Source organism: Cetorhinus maximus, chromosome 2 (genome assembly GCF_964194155.1).
Source record: "Cetorhinus maximus chromosome 2, sCetMax3.hap1.1, whole genome shotgun sequence".
NCBI classification, from domain to species: domain Eukaryota; kingdom Metazoa; phylum Chordata; class Chondrichthyes; order Lamniformes; family Cetorhinidae; genus Cetorhinus; species Cetorhinus maximus.
Genome location: NC_135880.1, coordinates 222,474,486 through 222,493,899, shown reverse-complemented (window position 1 = coordinate 222,493,899; position 19,414 = coordinate 222,474,486). Strand labels below are relative to the sequence as shown.

The following is a 19,414-nucleotide window of genomic DNA, read 5'->3' as shown; positions in this document are numbered from 1 at the left end:
TACCTATTAGATAACATTTATTTATATCTATGCTATTAATGTATCTATTTTGATGCAAATGCTTTACGTATTTAGACATGTTGCCTTTAGCTTTAACATTTTCTATTTTTCCCTGATCACCTTAGGTACTAATGTCCCATAACCTTTGATAAACTGCCTGTTCCTCTCAGATCAACTCTGCTTATTTTTATTGAAATTGCTTTTCTGCTCTACAGCCTTAACTTTTCTCTTACTGATTTTGAATTTATCCTTTCCTGAATCTTTCTAGACCCTATTCATTGGTTTAAAGTCCTGTTATTCGATTGATCAGTACACAGTTCATCAGAGTCTTGTTGTGTCCACCTCAATGGAACAGTTCATTTTTGCCCCCAGAAAAATTTTTTGCCCATGAAGTGAAGCCACTACCTCCCACACCATTCTTTCAGCCTCACATTTAACCTTCTAATCCATTTGCCCTGTGCCAATTGACTCAGGTGACAATCCAGGCAATATTGAGGAGAGATTTAATAGATATGTTCAAAATCAAGGAAGGTTTTGCTTTGACTGGCAAAAAGGTCCGTAACTAGAAGACACAAATTTATGGTTGTTGACAAAATGACCAGAGATGAGGTGAGGATTTTAAAAAATATATTTTATGTCAAGAATGTGTTGCCTTGAAAGGATGGTGAAGGCAAGTTCAGTCATAACTTTTTCAAAAAGAAATTCGAAAAAATAGCTGAAGGGAAAACATGCTATGGGGAAAGAGTGAGGGGTAGAATTAATTGGATAACTCTTTAAAAGAGCTTGGCAAAGCTGGATAGGCTGAATGGCCTCCTTTTGCACTGTTATTTTATAAAATGAATGATTGTTTCATTTTTACCTTTAAAATAATTATTAAGCTTTCTTTTAATTTTTGATGAATTTATAACATAAATCCATTTCAGAATCTATTGGTCATGATTTAGAATTGTATTTAAAGCTATTTAAATTTATTTAGAATTGTGTTTAAAGTTATTTAAATCCATGTATTTAGTACTAACTCATGTAAATTTATTGAATTGTATTTAAAGTTATTTAAATTTATTTAGTTATACTTCGTGTCATTTAAATGACCATAGAATTGTAATTGCTATTTAAATGTATTGAATTGTGTTTAATGTAACTCATATACGTTTAGAATTGTATTTAATTATTTAAATATGATTATTTAGAGTTGTAAAGGAATTTAAGTTGATTGTAGCATTTAATGTGTTTAGGTGGCTATGAAAGTGCCGGATGTGTGTCACGAGGACCCCAGCTGGTGTGGAGACAGGCAGTGAGCTGGTCTCCTCAGACTCGGGGTCTTTCTCGGAGGTGACATTGTGAAGATGGCGGAGGTGGCGCGGCGGTTGGTGCAGAAAGTGGTGACCGGCGGCCCCAAGCTCGCCCTTGGTAACCGGCCGGGGATGGGGAGCGGGAGTGAGGGGGGCGAGGCCGCTCGGGACTTGGGACCGCCATAATAACCGGGCGTGTTCAGGGGGCGCGTTCCCGGGTCGTTGCTAAAATCCAATCTCCCAGCGGATCCCAACCCAACCTCAACCCGGGTCAAACCCCCCCACCCCCCCCACCCCAACCCCTCAACCCCCCCACCCCAACCCCTCAACCCCCCCCACCCCAACCCCTCAACCCCCCCCACCCCAACCCCCCCACCCCCCCCACCCCAACCCCTCCACCCCCCCCACCCCAACCCCTCAACCCCCCAACCCCAACCCCTCAACCCCCCCCACCCCAACCCCTCAACCCCCCCACCCCAACCCCTCAACCCCCCAACCCCAACCCCTCAACCCCCCCCACCCCAACCCCTCAACCCCAACCCCTCAACCCCCCCCACCCCAACCCCTCAACCCCCCCCACCCCAACCCCTCAACCCCCCCCACCCCAACCCCTCAACCCCCCCCACCCCAACCCCTCAACCCCCCCCACCCCAACCCCTCAACCCCCCCCACCCCAACCCCTCAACCCCCCCCACCCCAACCCCTCAACCCCCCCCACCCCAACCCCTCAACCCCCCCCACCCCAACCCCCCCCACCCCAACCCCTCAACCCCCCCCACCCCAACCCCTCAACCCCCCCCCACCTCAACCCCCCCCCACCCCAACCCCTCAACCCCCCCCACCCCAACCCCTCAACCCCCCCCCACTCAACCCCCCCACCCCAACCCCTCAACCCCCCCCACCCCAACCCCCCCACCCCAACCCCTCAACCCCCCCACCCCAACCCCCCCCACCCCAACCCCCCCCACCCCAACCCCTCAACCCGCCCCACCCCAACCCCTCAACCCCCCCACCCCAACCCCTCAACCCCCCCACCCCAACCCCTCAACCCCCCCAACCCCAAACCCCCCCCGACCCAAACACCCAACCCACCACCTCAACCCCCCAACCCACCACCTCAACCCCCCAACCCACCACCTCAACCCCCCAACCCAACCCCAAACACCCCCACCACCCCCCACCAAACACCACCACCACCCCCCACCAAACACCACCTCAACCAACCAACCCACCACCTCAACCCACCACCTCAACCAACACCCCCCCAAATACCACCCCCTAGCCCCCACCGCCCTCCCCCCCAAGCAACACTCCCCCACCAACAGCACCCTCCACCCAACCCCACCAACCGCACCCTCCACCCAACCGCACCCTCCACCCTGACCTGAACCTCAACCCCTGCAACCCCAACACTCTCCGACCCCAACCCTCCCTCATACTGTACCTCACCACCCCCCCCCCCCGAGCTCAGCAACCCCCACATCGAACCTCCTCAACACCCCGCACTCACCCCCCCCCCCCCCATTTTGAACCTCCCTCCCTCCTGATCCCAGCACCCCACAATACTGAACCTCCCCACCCGACCCCAGCAACCCCCCCCATACTGAACCTCCCCCCACACCCGACCCCAACAACCCCCTCGCTCCCAGACCGAACCCCCCCCTCCCCACCCCAGTGTGCCCCTACCCCCTCTTACCATGACTTCATTTGGCATATACCTGGAAACAGCAGCCAAGATTTTCCCATTCTTGAAGGGTAATGGGAAGGATCAGGAGAGAGGGATTGTACTAGATGATTTGTAGAGAAACACATCAGCGCAGACTGTAATATCCTTATGGTTGAGTAGCCTATTGCTTGCTTCATGTACTTATTTACTGGTTGAAGTTAGCGAGTTGTCTCTATCTGTGGACTAGTGCCCCTTGGTGCCTTCATGAGGGGAGATAAAAGTGTCTGAATGAAGGATGATTGAATTCACTTACCTGATGGCATTGTGTGTCAGTAGTTTTTAAATATCAAGTGTGTTTTGGGGTGTCCTTCATCTCTTTCAGGTCAGGCAACAAAAGTGAAACAAAAACAGAAATACCTGGAAAAGCTCAGCAGGTCTGGCAGCATCGGCGGAGAAGAGCAAAGTTGACGTTTCGAGTCCTCATGACCCTTCAACAGAACAGTTTTGGATTTCCAGCATCCGCAGTTTTTTGTTTTTATTTTTGTTTTTAACAAAAGTGAAACACTGCAGGTGCTGGAAATCGGAAATAAAATCAAAAAGTGCTGGAAATGCTTAGCAGGTCTGGCAGCGCCTGTGGAGAGAGAAATGAGAGTTAACGTTTCTGATCAATAACCCTTCACCAGAACTGGGTGGTCATCGACCTGAATCATGAATCCTTTCCCTCCACAGTTGCTGCCTCACCTGAGTGTCCTGCAGCATTTTCTGTAATAACTGGCCCATATGTCCGGTGTTTATTTCAGCATTTGCAGCTTAAAAAAAAAATTCCATTGTCTTTTTATGGGTGTTGTACTGTAATTTTATTGGAGGGTGGCAAATATAACCTCACTATTTAAAAAAGGTGGGAGAGGAATTACAGACCAGTTAGACTAACCTCAATAATAGGGAAAATGCTAGAGTCTATAATAAAGGATGTGTTAACAGGATACTTAGAAAATATCAACAGGATTAGGCAAAGTCAGCATGGGTTTGTGAAAGGGAAATCATGTTTGGCAAACCTACTGGAGTTCTTTGAGGATGTAACCAGCAGAATAGATAAGGGAGAACCAGTGGATGTGGTGGATTTAGATTTTCAGAAAGCTTTTGATAAAGCCCTACATAAATTAGTGTGTAAATTAAAGCAATAGGATTGGGGGTAATATACTGGCATGGATTGAGAATTGATTAGCAGACAGGAAACAGAGTAGGAATAAATGGGTCTTTTTCGAAGTGGTAGGCGGTGACTAGTGCGGTACCACAGGAATCAGTGCTTGGGCCCCAGCTATTCACAATATATATCAATGATTTGGATGAGGAAACCAAATGTAATATTTCCATTTGGGAATGTAAGTGCTGAGAAGGGTGTTAAAAGGCTTCAAAGCAATTTGGACAGGTTGTGTGAGTGGGCAAATATATGGCAGATGCAGTATAATGCGGATAAGTATGAAGTTATCCTCTTTGGTAGGAAAAGCAGAATAGCAGAATATTACTAAATTGGTGATAGATTGGGAAATGATGTACAAAGGGACCTAGGTGTTCTTGTACACCAATCACTGAAAGCAAGCATGCAGTTGTAGCTAGCAGTTAAGAACGCAAATGGTATGTTGGCTTTCATTGTGAGAGGACATGGATACAGGAGCAAGGATGTCTTACTGCAGCTGTACAGGGCCTTGGAGAGACAGCAGCTGGAGTACTGTGTGTAGTTTTGGTCTCTACCTAAGAAAGGATATACTTGCCATAGAGAGAGTGCAGCATAGGTTCACCAGACTGATTCCTGGGATGGCAGGATTGTCGTATGAGGAGAGATTGGGCTGACTAGACCTGTATTCATTGGAGTTTAGAAGAATGAGAAGGGATCTCATTGAAACATAAATTCTGATGGACAGACTGGATGCAGGGATGATGTTTCCTCGGGCTGTGGACTCTAGGGCAAGGTGGGGTCACAGCTTCAGGATACGGGGTAGGCCATGTAGGACTGAGATGAGGAGAAACTTCTTCACTCAGGATGGTGAGCCTGTGGACTTCTCTACCACAGATGGCTGTGGAGGCCAAGTCACTGAATATATTTAAGAAGGAAATAGATTTCTGGACTATAAAGGTGTCAAGGGGTATGGGGAGAGTGCAGGAGTACAGTGTTGAGATAGAGGATCAGCCATGATCGTGTTGAAAGGCAGAGCAGGCTCGGAGGGCCGAATGACCTTCTATTTTCTATGTTTCTATCTTATCAAAGCTGTTTATGAATTCTTTTTTTTTGTAGCTGCTGCTAATTACTCTAAACCACGTCTGGCTACCTTCTGGAAATACGCTCGGGTGGAGCTGACTCCTCCAACTCCTGGAGAAATCCCAGTGGCTGTTGAAAGCTTCAAGGGTCTTGTGGCATCATTTAAGGCTGGGAGTTACAAACAAATAACTGTAAAGGTAATAAGAACAGAAAATGCTAGAAATACTCAGGTCAACTGTTAAGTTAACGCACAGTTGAGATTTATATTTTGTTTGTGACCAGTTTGTGTATTTAATAATAAATAAAAACACGATTGTTGCAGTGAATGGACAAAATACACAAAACTGATTCTGGAAAATATATCTAATCTCCAGCAGTTCATTACCTTATAGTAGCTGATGATTGGTTTCTAATGAATATCACGCTGTCCAGTAAAAACTTTCTTGAGATTCCAAGTCAATAATTGCTCTTTGTAAAATTAACTTACAGCCTTTAGAGCTTCAGAACTAGGGTCAGAGTTTAAAAATAAGGGGTCACCCGTTTAAGACAGATGATGAGAAATTCTTTTCTGAGGGTCGTGAGTCTTTGGAACTCTCTTCCTCAAAAAGCAGTGGAAGCAGAGTCTTTGAATATTTTTAAGGTGGGGTTGATAGATTCTTGATAAGCAAGGGGTGAAAGGTTATCGGGGGTAGGCGGGAATGTGAAGTTGAGGTTACAATCAGATCAGCAATGATCTCATTGAATGACGGAGCAGGCTTGAGAGGTTGAGTAGCCTACTCCTCATTCGTATGTGGGAGATCTGATTTTAGAAGTGGCAGCATCTATGGAGAGAGAAACAGTTAACGTTTTGAGTCCAATATGACACTTTGGAACTAATGAGAGGTAGAAATGTTATGGGTTTTATGCTGTTTTCAAAGGTGGGGGTGGGGTATGTAGGGTGAATGCCACTTCACTGACATGTTCAACTTGTTCAAACTTTGCTTTTAAAAAGTTATCTAATCCTTCATTAAAATTCTTGTCTGCAGTAGCCCAGTGGATAACTGCTTTATTTTGTGTCAGATTGGGATACAAGGTCTCAGTCTTGATCCCTAGGTTGTGTTAAATTAGCTGACCTCCACTGTAGTGGTAGTAAGGGCATAACAGTGTTCCTGGGCTAGAGAGTGGGGGCATCTGCCAACATTCATACTCCTGATTGTTGTTAAGTGACCCCTATTCGTAAGTGTGTACATGCGTACACACATGGGTGGGGGGAGCTTTGTGGAATCCCCACCTGATAATCATCAAGAAGGTCATCAACTCTTGTCAGTTTAAACAGACGGACTTGGGCTAGAAACTGGACTACTGATGTTTCTGGAACATTTCCCATTTAAAGTGCTGGCAACTCTCATTTTACTGTGTTCTTTGTACTCTGACCTCAGGCTTTCCAATTGCTGCACATGAGGATGTATGAAAAATTGCTTCTTAAGCTGCTAATTTAGTTGCATTTCATTAATTCCTTCCTAGGTTTTTTTTCTCAAATGGATGTATTCCAGGTAGAATAAGTGAAGAGATGCTATATTTATGCAAAACACAAATAAAACCTTTTGTGGGAACTAATGGAAATGGAAACCAAATTGTTTAATGTTTATGAAATGCAATCTCGAAGCCCAGGCGTTCTGATGTAAGCCTCTTTATTATTCAAAGCTGCCTGACTCCCATCGTTATTCTAACTGGTATCAATAGTTTTTCCCAAATTTGAGATTAACCTGAGAAAATTGCAGTGACATTCCTTTTCTTTGAGGAGATGATATTTTTCAGAGTTTGTAGTCTCTCATTGTTGTCTCTCTTATTCATATGTAAATAGACTGTGCCATCTGCTCCTGCTGCCTGACTTTGCAGGTCCCAGAATGAGAACTGGTTAAATGAACTGTATAAATAGTGATATTTGGATCCCTCCTTGTGTAAGACTATTGAAAGATGACAAATATAGGAGCATTTGACTGTAGGATTTTGAGGTTTCTTGGCTACGCTGTTCATTGACACCAATGCTGGGTGAATAGTCAAAACCGGTCTGACTTTTTTTCCCCCCCACTAATAATCACATCTTATTCAATTAAATGTTTTCTAGGGAGGGAAATCTTGCCTTTGGTTTTTTTATACACACAGCTGTTTCCCCTGATTCTGAGATCTACACATTGCTGAGAAAGACCAGCTGGAGGGTTAATTTACATATGAATTGAGGTATTAACAATGGACAGCGCAAAGTTTGAGAATTGCATTGAAATCTTTTAGGATGGTCTTGTGTTGGAAAGCACAGTAAATGAGAATCCTGTTTTAAGTTGGGGTGAATTCTTAAATGCGGATAGATTTAGAGATCATCAGCATTCAAGAAGCTTGGTACCCACATGATGCAGCTATGTTGACCTAGACACTACTTATCCTCGTTGTGTTAAAGTCAAATCTTGTTGCACTCAAACTCATTCTTTCTAGGCACTTGTAAACCTCCCAAGTTTTTCCTTGCTTCTGCAGTCTTCAGATTTGTAAGTTTTCAGGTTTGCAACTCTTAATGACCGCCTCCAGTTTTATCTTGTCTTCTATTTTGCAGGATGCCCTGAGGAACACACTTGTGGCCACGGAAGTTGTGATGTGGTTTTACATTGGCGAGGTCATTGGCCGAAGAAGCCTGATTGGATATAATGTCTGAACTCTACCCTGTGTTGAACTAGCATTCCATTGTAAATGAATGAATAATATTTCAAATTTAATAAAGCCATTATTAGGACTTAAAAGGCAGTGCCAGAGTGTTTTATTTCATGCATTACACTTTAGTGAATCATTTTATGTCTGTCACGCCAAAGGATGTCTATGCTAAGATGTGTTTCCACTTCTGGAACTCACTGTTGGACTAGCAGTATCAGATGTGATTCAATAAAGCTCCACTTATTTCACTCCACTAGGTTCTAAAGTCTAACATAACTAATGGCAGACAATACTGTATTGTGGTGAATCCTTTTTCTTTTGAGATTGTTAGTTTGCACTACATTGAGAGTAGTTCTGCTCCAGATTCACTAGGGACTGGGTTGAGATTGCCAGACTCATTCCACATGGAACCCTTAGCTGGTGTTGAAGAGATTTTCTTTTGCCCAACCAATCAAGTTTGAAATCCAGCTTAAGTCTCAAGTTGAGCAGTTGTCTGAATTTTTAAATTTATACAGTAATAATTTGTGACTAAGCAAGACAAAGTTAACACCAATGATCTACAGTGATTACAGATAATACATTAGTGGACCCTGCATATTAATATTTAATTATTTCCTTTCAGCTAGCACCTGGTCCAGTGACTGAAATGCCATTGTTTCAAAAATATGTTTCCTTATTCCATTAGTCTGTGAGGAAAAAATATGGTACAATTTTTTTATGCATCTAATTGTCATTCTTTGGAAGTTCTAGGAGAGGGAAGGATATTTGAGCTCCAGATTATCTTTGCACCCTCTCAGCTGGGCGTTGTTTGACTGGAGTTGCTGTGAGATCAGGTAAGGATCCTTGTTTTGGAATTGTTAGGATTGGGATGCCAAGAATTCTGTCTTGTGGCATGGTTAAGAACTGTTGGTACTGCCTCCTATGAAATAGTATGGTCAGAATAAGGCCTAATTGTGTTGATTGTGTTTTTTAGCCTTGCTCTACCAGTCAGAACTATCATTATTCACAGCAATTTGCATTTTTTGGGGATCAGATGAAAGCAAATTTGTGGGTTGCAGGGGAGATTGGGGAAGAGAAGGGAAGAATTCTTGCCTCTTGCTGAGCCATGCACAACCTGAGGCTGAGCACTTCTGAATTTCTCCAGGTCTTTACTGGCTAGATTGCCCTATTTACATTGTAGCTTTTATCAGAAAGCTGAGATGAATGGTTAAAAAGAGTAGCGGAGATGGTGAAATAAAACTAGAAGTTGTGATTGGGTAACAACGACTTGGATTTTAAAAACCTATGAGTTGTAAGAGGAAAAGAAATTAGATAAGGAGTTCTGCAGCTTTGAGGACTTGGGAGAGGTGCTGTAGGATGTTGTCTGCTGAGTTCACTGACCAATAGGATAAGGAGAGGGGACGGAAGAGAGATTCGAGACTAGAAGTGACTACAATCTATCAAATGGAAGTTTTAATAGTATTCTGCCAAAGAATACGAGAGAGGAGTTTCAACCCCTCATACTGGTGGTTTTGTAGAGAGCAGAGATGTGGGAGGAAGTTAATTTTTTTGATGCAAGGTCCAAGAATGTCAATGGATGATGGACCATTGGTGAAACAGAGTTGTTTGAGATTTACAAAATATACAAATAAATTGTGCCTCTGAAGAATTGAAAAGGACTCGACCCCACTGAAAATTAGGAGGAGATCCCACTGCAAGAGGGTTGGATGTTGTGAGCACTGAGGGCGATTGAATGTAGAGTGGTTTTAGGTGAAAAGGTAATTAGTTTTGTTTGCATTTCTAATGTAACAAGAGTTATATTCTCTGAATTTTTGCAATATTGTGTGGCTTATCTGGAGAAAGAAATTTGCCATGGGTTATGAGGAAAGAGCAGGGGAGTATGAATAATTGGGAAGCCCGTTCAAGGATGTGATGAACAGAAAGGTCACCTGCGCTATACGATTCTAGGATCAGACTCGCCATCTTGTTTGCCAACAAGTCTTGATTGAATTGCCTGACTTGTTCTTCAATCTTCAGATTGTTACAGTTTTGTGAGATGAATTCTGCAGCACAGGGTATCTGTATAATCCTACCAGAAAGATGAGATGCTGTTATCTCTAGATTTTAGCTGTATCCAGGCAATCTGTCCTTTACCCCCCCTTTCCCTCAGACAAGCTGCCATGCTGAGAAAACTAAATGCAACTGTTGGTCTCGATTAGATTAACTGCCATTCTCTAATTACTGTTTATATAGCCTTTAAGTGGCTACCACTGTACTGCATAGCTTTTTTCAGTTGTTTCATCAAGTGATCTATGGATCTTGAGTGCAGTTGTCAGACTAAATATAGTCGTATGGTGGCTGGGCAGTGATTTACAAATGTGTACAATTTGAGTTGTGCCAGTGCAGAAATCCTTGGATAGCCAGAGCTTTGAATTAGCAGACTGCCATCCCATCTCAAATAAGCCTCCACACAATGTACAATTGATCCCTGATTTGTTTACTGTAATACAAGCTCTTTCCTTGGTCTGTAACCTTTGACCCTGGAGATTAATTTCTCTCCCTGGGACTATGCATCCCATTTTTTTTTTACTCCTGAAGATGCTGATTCAGGATGCAGACCCACAGGTGTCGGAAACCTCTTGCACCTGACTTAAAGGGCTTTTTTTACAACATAGTAACAGGAATGGACCACTCTTGCCCCCCATGTTTTAGAGATAGAATAAACTAGGCAAGCTGAGGCCAGTCTTGACCATTTGTGTATTTTACACAGAAACATTGGACAACGATGGGGAGTGGAAGCCTTCAGCACCAAGCTACACACGTTCAAAAGTCCTTGGGCAATGAAATCTATTGCAGTATTCTTATCCACCGACTAATATTGACAAGGAATCTCAGAAACTGAACCTTCCTGGTCTACAAGGCTTAGACCCACATGAGATTGTAAATTTACCAACTGAAACATTCTGCTTGAACAGCTGTACAGCAATCAGCAATTGCTATTGGGTTTTTAGATTACCATTTATTGCCCACACCCTTATTTAGTAAGTTCAGCATAAGTGTTCATCTATCCATCTGAAGTTCTGCCTCTCGATTGTTTATGTTTGAGCCGGGTGAGCTAGTCAACTCTTCTCTTCTCCACCGATGCTGCCAGACCTGCTGAGTTTTTCCAGGTAATTCTGTTTTTGTTTTTGTGTTGAAGATAACTACACACTATTGCAGCTTTTCTTGTCTTGTTCTGGAGATGTTGGTTTTTATAGTTGCTTCACTACTGCCCTGGATGAGATTTTTCTAGCTCCGTACAGGTCCAAGACTAAATCTGGGGCTGCTTTGCTATATGTGGCTCAATGCTGGACCAAGTATTACAGGATTACAGGTATCATTGAAGTACTTGAATATGGCTTTTTTAATGTGGATTTAGGCACCTTCTGAAACTTGATTGCATAATCTAGGCTGACTTGATGGTGCAGTATTGAGGGAGTGCTATATTATTGGGAGTGCCATGTTTTCATGGAATAACAAGCCTATGCATTATCTGCCTCTTGCAGTTCTGGTAGATATTAAAAAGTCAATGGCACCACTTAAAGAAGACTTCTCACTAGCAAACATGTCACTGAAAATGATCAACTGATACACCTCTCATACTGCTGTAGTTACCTACTTGAATCATTGCACTGCAAAGTAATTGCCTATTTAAATGCAAGTTTATTTTTCACCTGGATTAGAACGGCAGGATAAGACGTCTCCTAGGTTGGTAGATCTTCGAAAGAAAGACTTACGTTTATATGGCGCTTTTTATGTCCACTGGCCATCTCTAAGTGCTTTACAGCCAATGAAGTACTTGTTTATTTTTTGAAGTGTAGCCACTGTTGTAGAAAAAGTGGCAGCTAATTTGTGCACGGTAAGCTGTCACAAACAGCAATGTAATAATGATCGGATCGTCTGTTTTTGAGATGTTGACTGAGGGATAAGTATTGGCCAGGACATTGGGGATAACTCCCCTGCTCTTCAAATAGTGTTCAGAACCACCATACTTGACCTACAGCTAAGGAGGGAGATGCTGTCCTTCGGATGACAGTAAGCCCCTAATGGGAATGTGGTTCCTTGACCAATATTTCCTCCTAGTACCTAAGTTTCCAAGGCAATATGGCCATCTAATTGTACTATTCTGATTTGAAAAATGTTCAGATATGAAATGAGGTTGTAGAGCAAGTGAGCTGTGTCTGACCTTTGAGCGGAGGGGAATTGAGACACCTCTTGGATGATAGCAATAATGCACACAATACATGCAACAGAAAGCTGGAAGAGATGCCATTATCAGCTTAGTCTAGGCATGGTTAATACACCATGTAGAAATGCATGGCATGTGTGTCTAAACAAGTGACACAAGTCTAATCCGATTGCCATGTATGTTTCTGGTTGAGCATCATCTTTGCCTCCAGGCATTATTAGGCGCTGCTGATGCCAAGTTCCTTTTATACAATAGATTCCAATAAATGTGACCCAGGTGAGAGATGGCTAAATATGTTGCAATACTCATTGGCTTGAATTTAAAAATACCATTAATGAGTAAGGGACAAAATTTTATTTTTTAATGAAGTTTGTTTTTCTGTGCAATTTACTTTGTGTAGATTCTGTCACTCCCCTCCCTAATTAGATTTGGTAGTCTGATTCATACATGCGAATTAAATAGTTATGGACTCTACAATCAATCAGTTTATTTCCCTGTCCCTAATTCTCTTTCTTCCTCCTGAAGGTGCTTAATTTCTTACAGGGGAACAGTGGGTCTGGCAGTCTTCCAGCCCATTGCCCAATTGGCTATTAGTCACCTGTGCATGGACAGTGACCCTTTAATTTGGAAGGGGAGGAGAGAGAATCATTAATTTTTAAACTACTGGCCTGATGTTCACATGCATTTTCCAGCAGGACTTGCTGTATTCCTCTTCTCTCCCCCCCGCCCCCCCACCACCATCTTGAAAACATTAAATCTAACTATAATGCTCACCCTGTCTGAATCCAACCAACAACACTAACCGATGCTCAAAAATGGAACCTGTTTGCCCCAGCTCAGCCATGTGGTTGCCCACTGCGCTATGATGGGGATTACTGTTGGATATTCTGGGGTGCAGAGTTTGCATCTTTTCCTATGCTCCCCCGTTACTTTGTTGTTAAAAACATTGTATATGCTTAAATTTTATGTTCTTGTATTTCTCCTAGATCATACTGAATTAGTTTTTCTATTCCTGGATATTTTTCCCATACTGTCAGCACTTGTCATAGTGGTCAATTCCCAATACATGTGTTTGTGTTGGTACAACCTGTCCAATATTGTTAGCAAACTCACTTCTGGGATATTTACGATGCATACCTGATGGCACTGCCCCAGGACAAGATACTATATTGAGAATGAAGAAAAATAGCCTCCTTTTAGCAGAGATTATATACATATATAATTTTCCTAGGTTTGATTCTGGCCTGTTCTTATGCCAATGACTATTCTCAAGCAGGCATAACAGTAGGGTGGCTACAATTGGTCTTCTCCCCCAAGGCTTAGGGTAGGGATGGTGTCCTGTGACAAATTCCAGCAAAAATCTAGATAATGAACAGGAAGGTGTGTGCGCTAAATGTACTTTATGATTGCTTTCCTTTCCTCTCTTGCCCTGCAATTTTTAGCCTGCTCCATTTACTGATCATTCTTGCTCATGAAGATATGACTGAGGCTTGTGAAGATTGTTTGATAATCACAGGGAAATGTATTGCAACATGTAGCTAGTTTTCTTTGGTTTTTGTTTCTTGGAATAAGGGATAGGCTGTTTAGGACTGAGATGTGGGGAGGGAGGTGAATCTTTAAAATTCTTTGCCCCAGAGGGCTGTGGAGGCTCAGTTGTTGAATATGTTCAAGGCTGAGATTGATAGATTTTTACATATCAAAAACATCAAGGGATACAGGGATAGTGCAGGAAATTGGTGTTCAAGTAAAAGATCATCCATGATCTCATTAAATGGCAGAGTGGGCTCGAAGGGCTGAATGGCCTACTCCTATTTCTTATGTTCTTATGGCAATTGAAGTTGATCAGGAAGAATCCTCTCCTCCATTCTGCTAACATGCCAGCTGGCTGGTAAGATGTAAGTGATGTCCTAGGTAAATGTTTTTGTTTTATAGTGCTATATTACATTACTCTTGTTCTTTTTGGGACATTTAAAAATCATCTTGAGTTTCCCCATGCAACACCCCCCCACCCACCCCCCCAACTTTTCCCTGAACTGTATCATGTATTTATCCCCTAATTTAGAGTAGATTGGAGGTTGGCAGAAATATCAATGATGGTCCTGAACTGAGACCTTGTATCGAAAGGGTGCAGTCGTTGCTGAAACCTTTAGGTAAACATGAAAAAAATCTGCACTCGGCTTGTGCCTGTTTACATGTGCCCCCTTTACCCCAGGCATCAGTGGGGATGGCACGATGCTGTTTAAATTCAGTCTCCCAAGATTTCTAGTGACAACCTTGCATTCAATGGCAAATTTTAAACTGTCCTTCCTAATGGGGCACTGCGTCCAGACTCTGCACTTTTCGATAGTGGGGGCCCCTTCCATCTGTTCCTGTGTTCGGCTTTAAAGAGGCGTCTGTGTGTCCCAATTTGCATGTTAACCCAACCCTATTTCCACCTCTCTCACTCCCCTCCTTCTTGCATATAATACATTTTAAGTTGCGTCACAGCACAGTGGCAGCTGGGGTGCAAGTACCACAAGTGTTGCATGTTTGGAGGTTGTTTGGGGGGGGGGGGAAGGACCGCAGCGGCTGCTTTTTAACTGACTAGTAATTAATAGCAATGAACTTATGGTTGCACTTCCACATGGCACGTTTGCTCCCGTCTGTGCCCGCCTCAGAAAAACTGTCTATTCAATTGCATTTTAATTGAAAAGCATATGCAAATGTAGCATTTTTTTAAAAAAAAGTGATTTTTTTTGCCACGTTGGCTTCATGCAATGTTTCTAATTCCCTTTATCGCTTGCATTCTTTTTTTAAAAAAAAATAAATTGTTATGCACTTTAATCAAATGCACTTAATATTTTCTCATTTTATCCTTGCATTTTGCTCCTTGAGTTATTCAGATTCCAGAGTTCTGTCTGGAACCCTGGACCGTGGATAATACAGTATTATTGACACCATATCAAGTACTATGTTATTCAGTTGGAATAACGATGTCATAATATGGCTTAGTGCCCGACTCATGTATATTATAAGTCTACCTGTTTGCAGCCACTAAGCTGTTGCTGAAATATGCTGAGACGGGGTTAACGGCGTCTGAGCCCCGGCCACTGATTATTGCATAACGCAGCAAGAGATGTCCACTGATTTTATTTATTTATTCAGCTTCCGGACGTTTTCCCGGCCAGTGCTGGGGCGCGGGAGGCTGAATATGACTGTCGCCTTTCGCGTAGCAAACCCGCCTATCCATGGTCCAGGGCGGCCGGCCAGGCCCCGCCCACCCCGGGGGGGACCATGAATGCCCCAATCCCCGAAGTTCGGGAGTCCTCACAACTGGCGGTGCTGAGGTATTCAGCTTGCGGGGTTCTCCCGCCCCCTCACCTGAGTAGGGCAGTTTCTCTCCGGAGGCGGCAAAGGGGCGGCCTCTGCGTTATACAGGTTGCGGGGCGTGAGGGGGTGGGGGGGAGAGAGTGGTTGTTGGTTGCGGGAGGGGAGGGGAGGGGAGGGAGGAGAACCCTTCCTTCCTTCCTCCCTCCCCTCCCTTCCCTCCCCTCCCCTCCCTCCCTCTCTCTCTCTCTCGCACACACATACATACACACACACACACACACAAACAGACTCCCTAAAATGGCGCACACAGCTCGGACCCGTTTCCCAGCTCGGCCCTGGAAAAAATCGGGACGGTCGCGGATCCTGAGCTCGAGGAAGGATTTAAAACACGGATTCGACGCCGCCCTGCCCGTCTCCGCCGCCATCGGCAAAAACCTGCACAAGTTCCACGACCTCTTCGGAGAAAGCAGCAGTAGTGAGGTAATTACCTACCCCCCCCCCCCCCCACACCCCCACCAAAAAACCAAACCACCAACCTTTCCCCACCCCCCCCCCTCCCCTCCCCACACAAACACAAAAAAAAAATAAAAAATAATTTTCAAATTAAAAATCCTGAGGTGATGTGGGGAGGAGGTGAGGTTTGGTTGGGGTGGGTAGGGGGGGGGGGGGGGAGTGTGTGTGTGTTGTTTGAGGCTGGGGAGCTCGCATTGAGCAGCACCACCGGCCTGTCTGACAGATCTTGACGTCCAGGGGAACGGAGAGGGGAGGTGGTCGAGTGTTTTTTTTTTGGGAGGGGGAAAAAAATAACAGAAAAAGAAAATGAAGATTTGCGTGGTTTATATTCCAGACCCCCCCTCTCCTCCCTCTCCCCCCCCACCCACCCACCCACCCACCCAAAAAAACCTTCCCCTTATCCCTCACCCCCTCGTGATCTTGATCCCTGGTCGGGAAAAGTTTCCAAATAAAACGGTTCGTTTTTTTAAAATAAAAATATATATATATATTTTCAAATAAAATGTCATTCCCCCCCCCCTCCTCCTCCTTTGCCCTGAGTTGGAGTTACAGCCCCAGCTCCCTTTGCATTTCTAATCACCTGTTTGGCGGGCTTTCCTCCAGCGACCGCCATCATGTTCAGGATGGGATGCAAATTTGGCTCAATTTTTAATCCCCCCCCCCCCTACTCCTTATGCTTCCTCTCTTCTCTTCTCCCCCCCCCCCCTCCCTCCACCACTCCTTGCTTGTTATCTCCTGGGCACCTAGGCATTTTAAAAAAATTTGCACCCGTTTACATTCTACGCACCGAAGTGCATCGTTTGCAGGTTCTTAAAATATATGTAAAACTACCAAGGCATTTCAAACTCAAATTCCACCTTTCTCTGCAACTTCATTCGAAGAGGTGGGGGAATAACTGCATGCGTTTTATATATAGATATTTTTTTTAAAAAATCGCCTATTGCTATTTATGCACCTGAGTGCATCATTTGCAACCTCTGGGGAGGGTGGGGGGGGTGAAATATACATTTAAGATACCAAGGCTGTACTTCACTTCAAACTGAAATTCATCTTTCCCTACAACGTCATCGAAGGAAATGGTGGGGGGAATAGGTATCATTAATCTAGACTCCCTCTTTTTTTGAGTTGTCAGGGAGTAAAATTCTTTTAATAATTTAGTGAATTCTCAGCAAACCTTACGTTAACCACACCCCCCCTCGCCTCCCTCTGTCCAGTATTTCGGGGCCTGAATGATTCATTTTGGTATAATGTTATTACTTGGTTTAGAAAGTCATTGAAACCTGAGTAATTTTGAATTTTGTGGTTTAATAAAAATAGCCCCTGATGGCAATATATGAGAAGCACATTATTGCTAGCAAGCAGTTGCATTGAACAGTTTAGCACAGTACTGCAAGTATATCATAACTACATTGGTCCTGGGTTTTTCTTCAGAAGTATAGCTTCTGAAATAAATCTTTAACTGTAGTTTTTGTGAAGTACAGGACTTCCACAGCCTTTTTAAAAAAATGACAGATCGTAGGGGTAGTTGGTGACAGTCTTGGTCTTTAGAAAGCAGCACTTCCAAAATGGCAAGCATCAAAACCCTTACATGCTTATGTACGTAACCAGACAGTAATATGCAAAACATACATGTCTTGTGCATAGATGGGGTTTTTGGTACATGCCTACACCTGTAATGTAGAATTTCTTAAACTTGTTTTTTTGGTTTGTAAAAGCTTTATGTATTTCATAGCTGTTGTTATAATTGTATTAACCGCTGTATTTGTGACTGTACCTTAAAAATATGCTTTATATCTCCATGTACCTACCACATCTACTCCCCCCCACCACTTAAAAAGCCAGGGAGGTTATTACATCTCTCTCAACCTATCCTTGTTGATGTAACCCCTATTTACATAGAGCTACAATTTAGACTTGTAAAGCAATAAATTTGTGAATTAGGGTAATCCATCCCAAATTTTCAAGCTTGAAAAGAAAGCCAGTGTGTCAGTAGTTGAGCATTATGAAGGTATTTCAAAAATGATTTTTTTTTAAATGTAGCTGACTTGCTGTATCTTGGTGGGAGTGTAGCTGGTTATTGGATTCAGAGAGCTTTACCAGCTTGATAGTCCCCTACTTGATCTTTGATTCTATTCTATATGATCACATCCTACCCCCATACACTTGCAATGGCGATTACAAGAACTCTTGTCAACTTTTTCCATCCTTAATCTGGAAATGCTGGGTCCAGTTGTGTTGCTTCATCCAACTCAACACAGAATGGAGATGGCACCTGGGGCCTCCTTAATTTGTATTGAAGTGGCTCCCAGTAGCTCTTTGAACTGTTACATTTATTATTAAAAAAAAATACATACGCACACTTACTGTCAAATAAAATAATCAGTTTGACCAACTCAAAATAAAACTAGCATTTTATGCGCATTGTTTTGCATTGCAAAGCTCTTGGATGCAGATTTTCAGAAAGCTCTTTTGATATCTCTGATTGTCAAGGATCATTCAAAGATAATCAGTCATTGCAGATTTGAAACAATTTATGCTTCAAATTTTTCTAAGGCTTGAAAATCTTATTATGTGTGTTTTTTTTTTCTCACAGCTGAGCCCAATCCTGCTCTTGTATAATGTCCAGAGTCAGTGTTCAGGAGCAGTAATCTAGGCTTCTTTTTTTCCTCTCAGTAGCTTAGCAATAAACAGGCCAGTCGTAGCCACCTGAGCAATGCTGCTCTGACTGTGATCGGATAACTTGCTATGATAGCTGGTGACCGAGCTTGGAACCTATGGACCTGTATGGTGCAGCCGAACATTGGATCGTGTGTTGAATAGTTTACCCACTAGGCCAGCATTTTTAAAGAAAAATGAAGTCATGATTTAGGAAGACGTGAGCGATGCTTGAAATTAATACTCTTGTTCTCACTGAAAACCATTTGCATTTTAAGAATGCATTTTTAAATTAACATTGATTTACTTCCTGTTCCAATATTAATGCTGACGTACATTTCAATTAGGTTCTATCAGAAGCTTCTGTCGCTGTGGCTGTTTCTAAAGATGGAGATCAATTTATTGATCTGTTGTCAATAAATCCTAGTTGTGTACGATTTTAGTGAGTGGGCTTTTGTCATGAAATGCAACCGTGCATTGGAGAGGGAAGTCCAACAGAAAATTATTCATATAATCCTAGACAGCTTCATCAATGTTAGTTATGTTGTTGACCATGGAATGCATACCTCTCTCAAAAGAGGTATGGGAACTTGGTATGGAAATAGCTTGGGAACAGCTAAGATTGTTGTTCTCTAAATGGTGCAGCTTGACAAATAATTTAATTTCACTTTAAGATTGAACCTGTGAATATTAAAACTTTGCACCCAGGAGTTGTTGGATCTAAAGGTGAGGCAGTGGGGCCTGTCATAAGGTGCATGTCAGCTGAAGGGACTCTGTCCTTATAGTACCATCTACACCCCTAAGCCTGTAAATTCAGCTTTATTAAAATCTTGATT

At 43.2% G+C, this 19,414-nt stretch overlaps 2 protein-coding genes across 4 annotated transcripts in view; both read left to right on the top strand.

The window, feature by feature from the left end:
• Nucleotides 1-1,270: 1,270 nt before the first annotated feature.
• Nucleotides 1,271-7,983, top strand: atp5l (ATP synthase, H+ transporting, mitochondrial F0 complex, subunit g). The gene is made up of 3 exons (XM_078533043.1): nt 1,271-1,410; nt 5,252-5,412; nt 7,800-7,983. Exons 1-3 carry the CDS (start codon nt 1,347-1,349, stop codon nt 7,896-7,898), a joined length of 324 nt encoding a protein of 107 aa, XP_078389169.1. The 5' UTR covers nt 1,271-1,346; the 3' UTR covers nt 7,899-7,983.
• Nucleotides 7,984-15,407: 7,424 nt separating this feature from the next.
• kmt2a (lysine (K)-specific methyltransferase 2A) overlaps nt 15,408-19,414 on the top strand; it is a 147,532-nt gene continuing 143,525 nt past the window's right edge. For all 3 annotated transcript variants that reach the window (XM_078533046.1, XM_078533047.1, XM_078533045.1), the window contains exon 1: nt 15,408-15,890. In XM_078533046.1, the coding sequence (XP_078389172.1) occupies nt 15,708-15,890 (183 nt within the window). In that variant the 5' untranslated portion in view covers nt 15,408-15,707. The remainder of the gene's footprint in view (nt 15,891-19,414) is intronic.

Coding starts and splice junctions, on each gene's coding strand:
- atp5l (XM_078533043.1), top strand. CDS start 1,347: ATGGCGGAGGTGGCGCGGCGGTTGGTGCAGAAAGTGGTGACCGGCGGC. Junction 1,411..5,251: donor CGGCCCCAAGCTCGCCCTTG/GTAACCGGCCGG, acceptor TTTTTTTTGTAG/CTGCTGCTAATTACTCTAAA. Junction 5,413..7,799: donor ACAAACAAATAACTGTAAAG/GTAATAAGAACA, acceptor TCTATTTTGCAG/GATGCCCTGAGGAACACACT.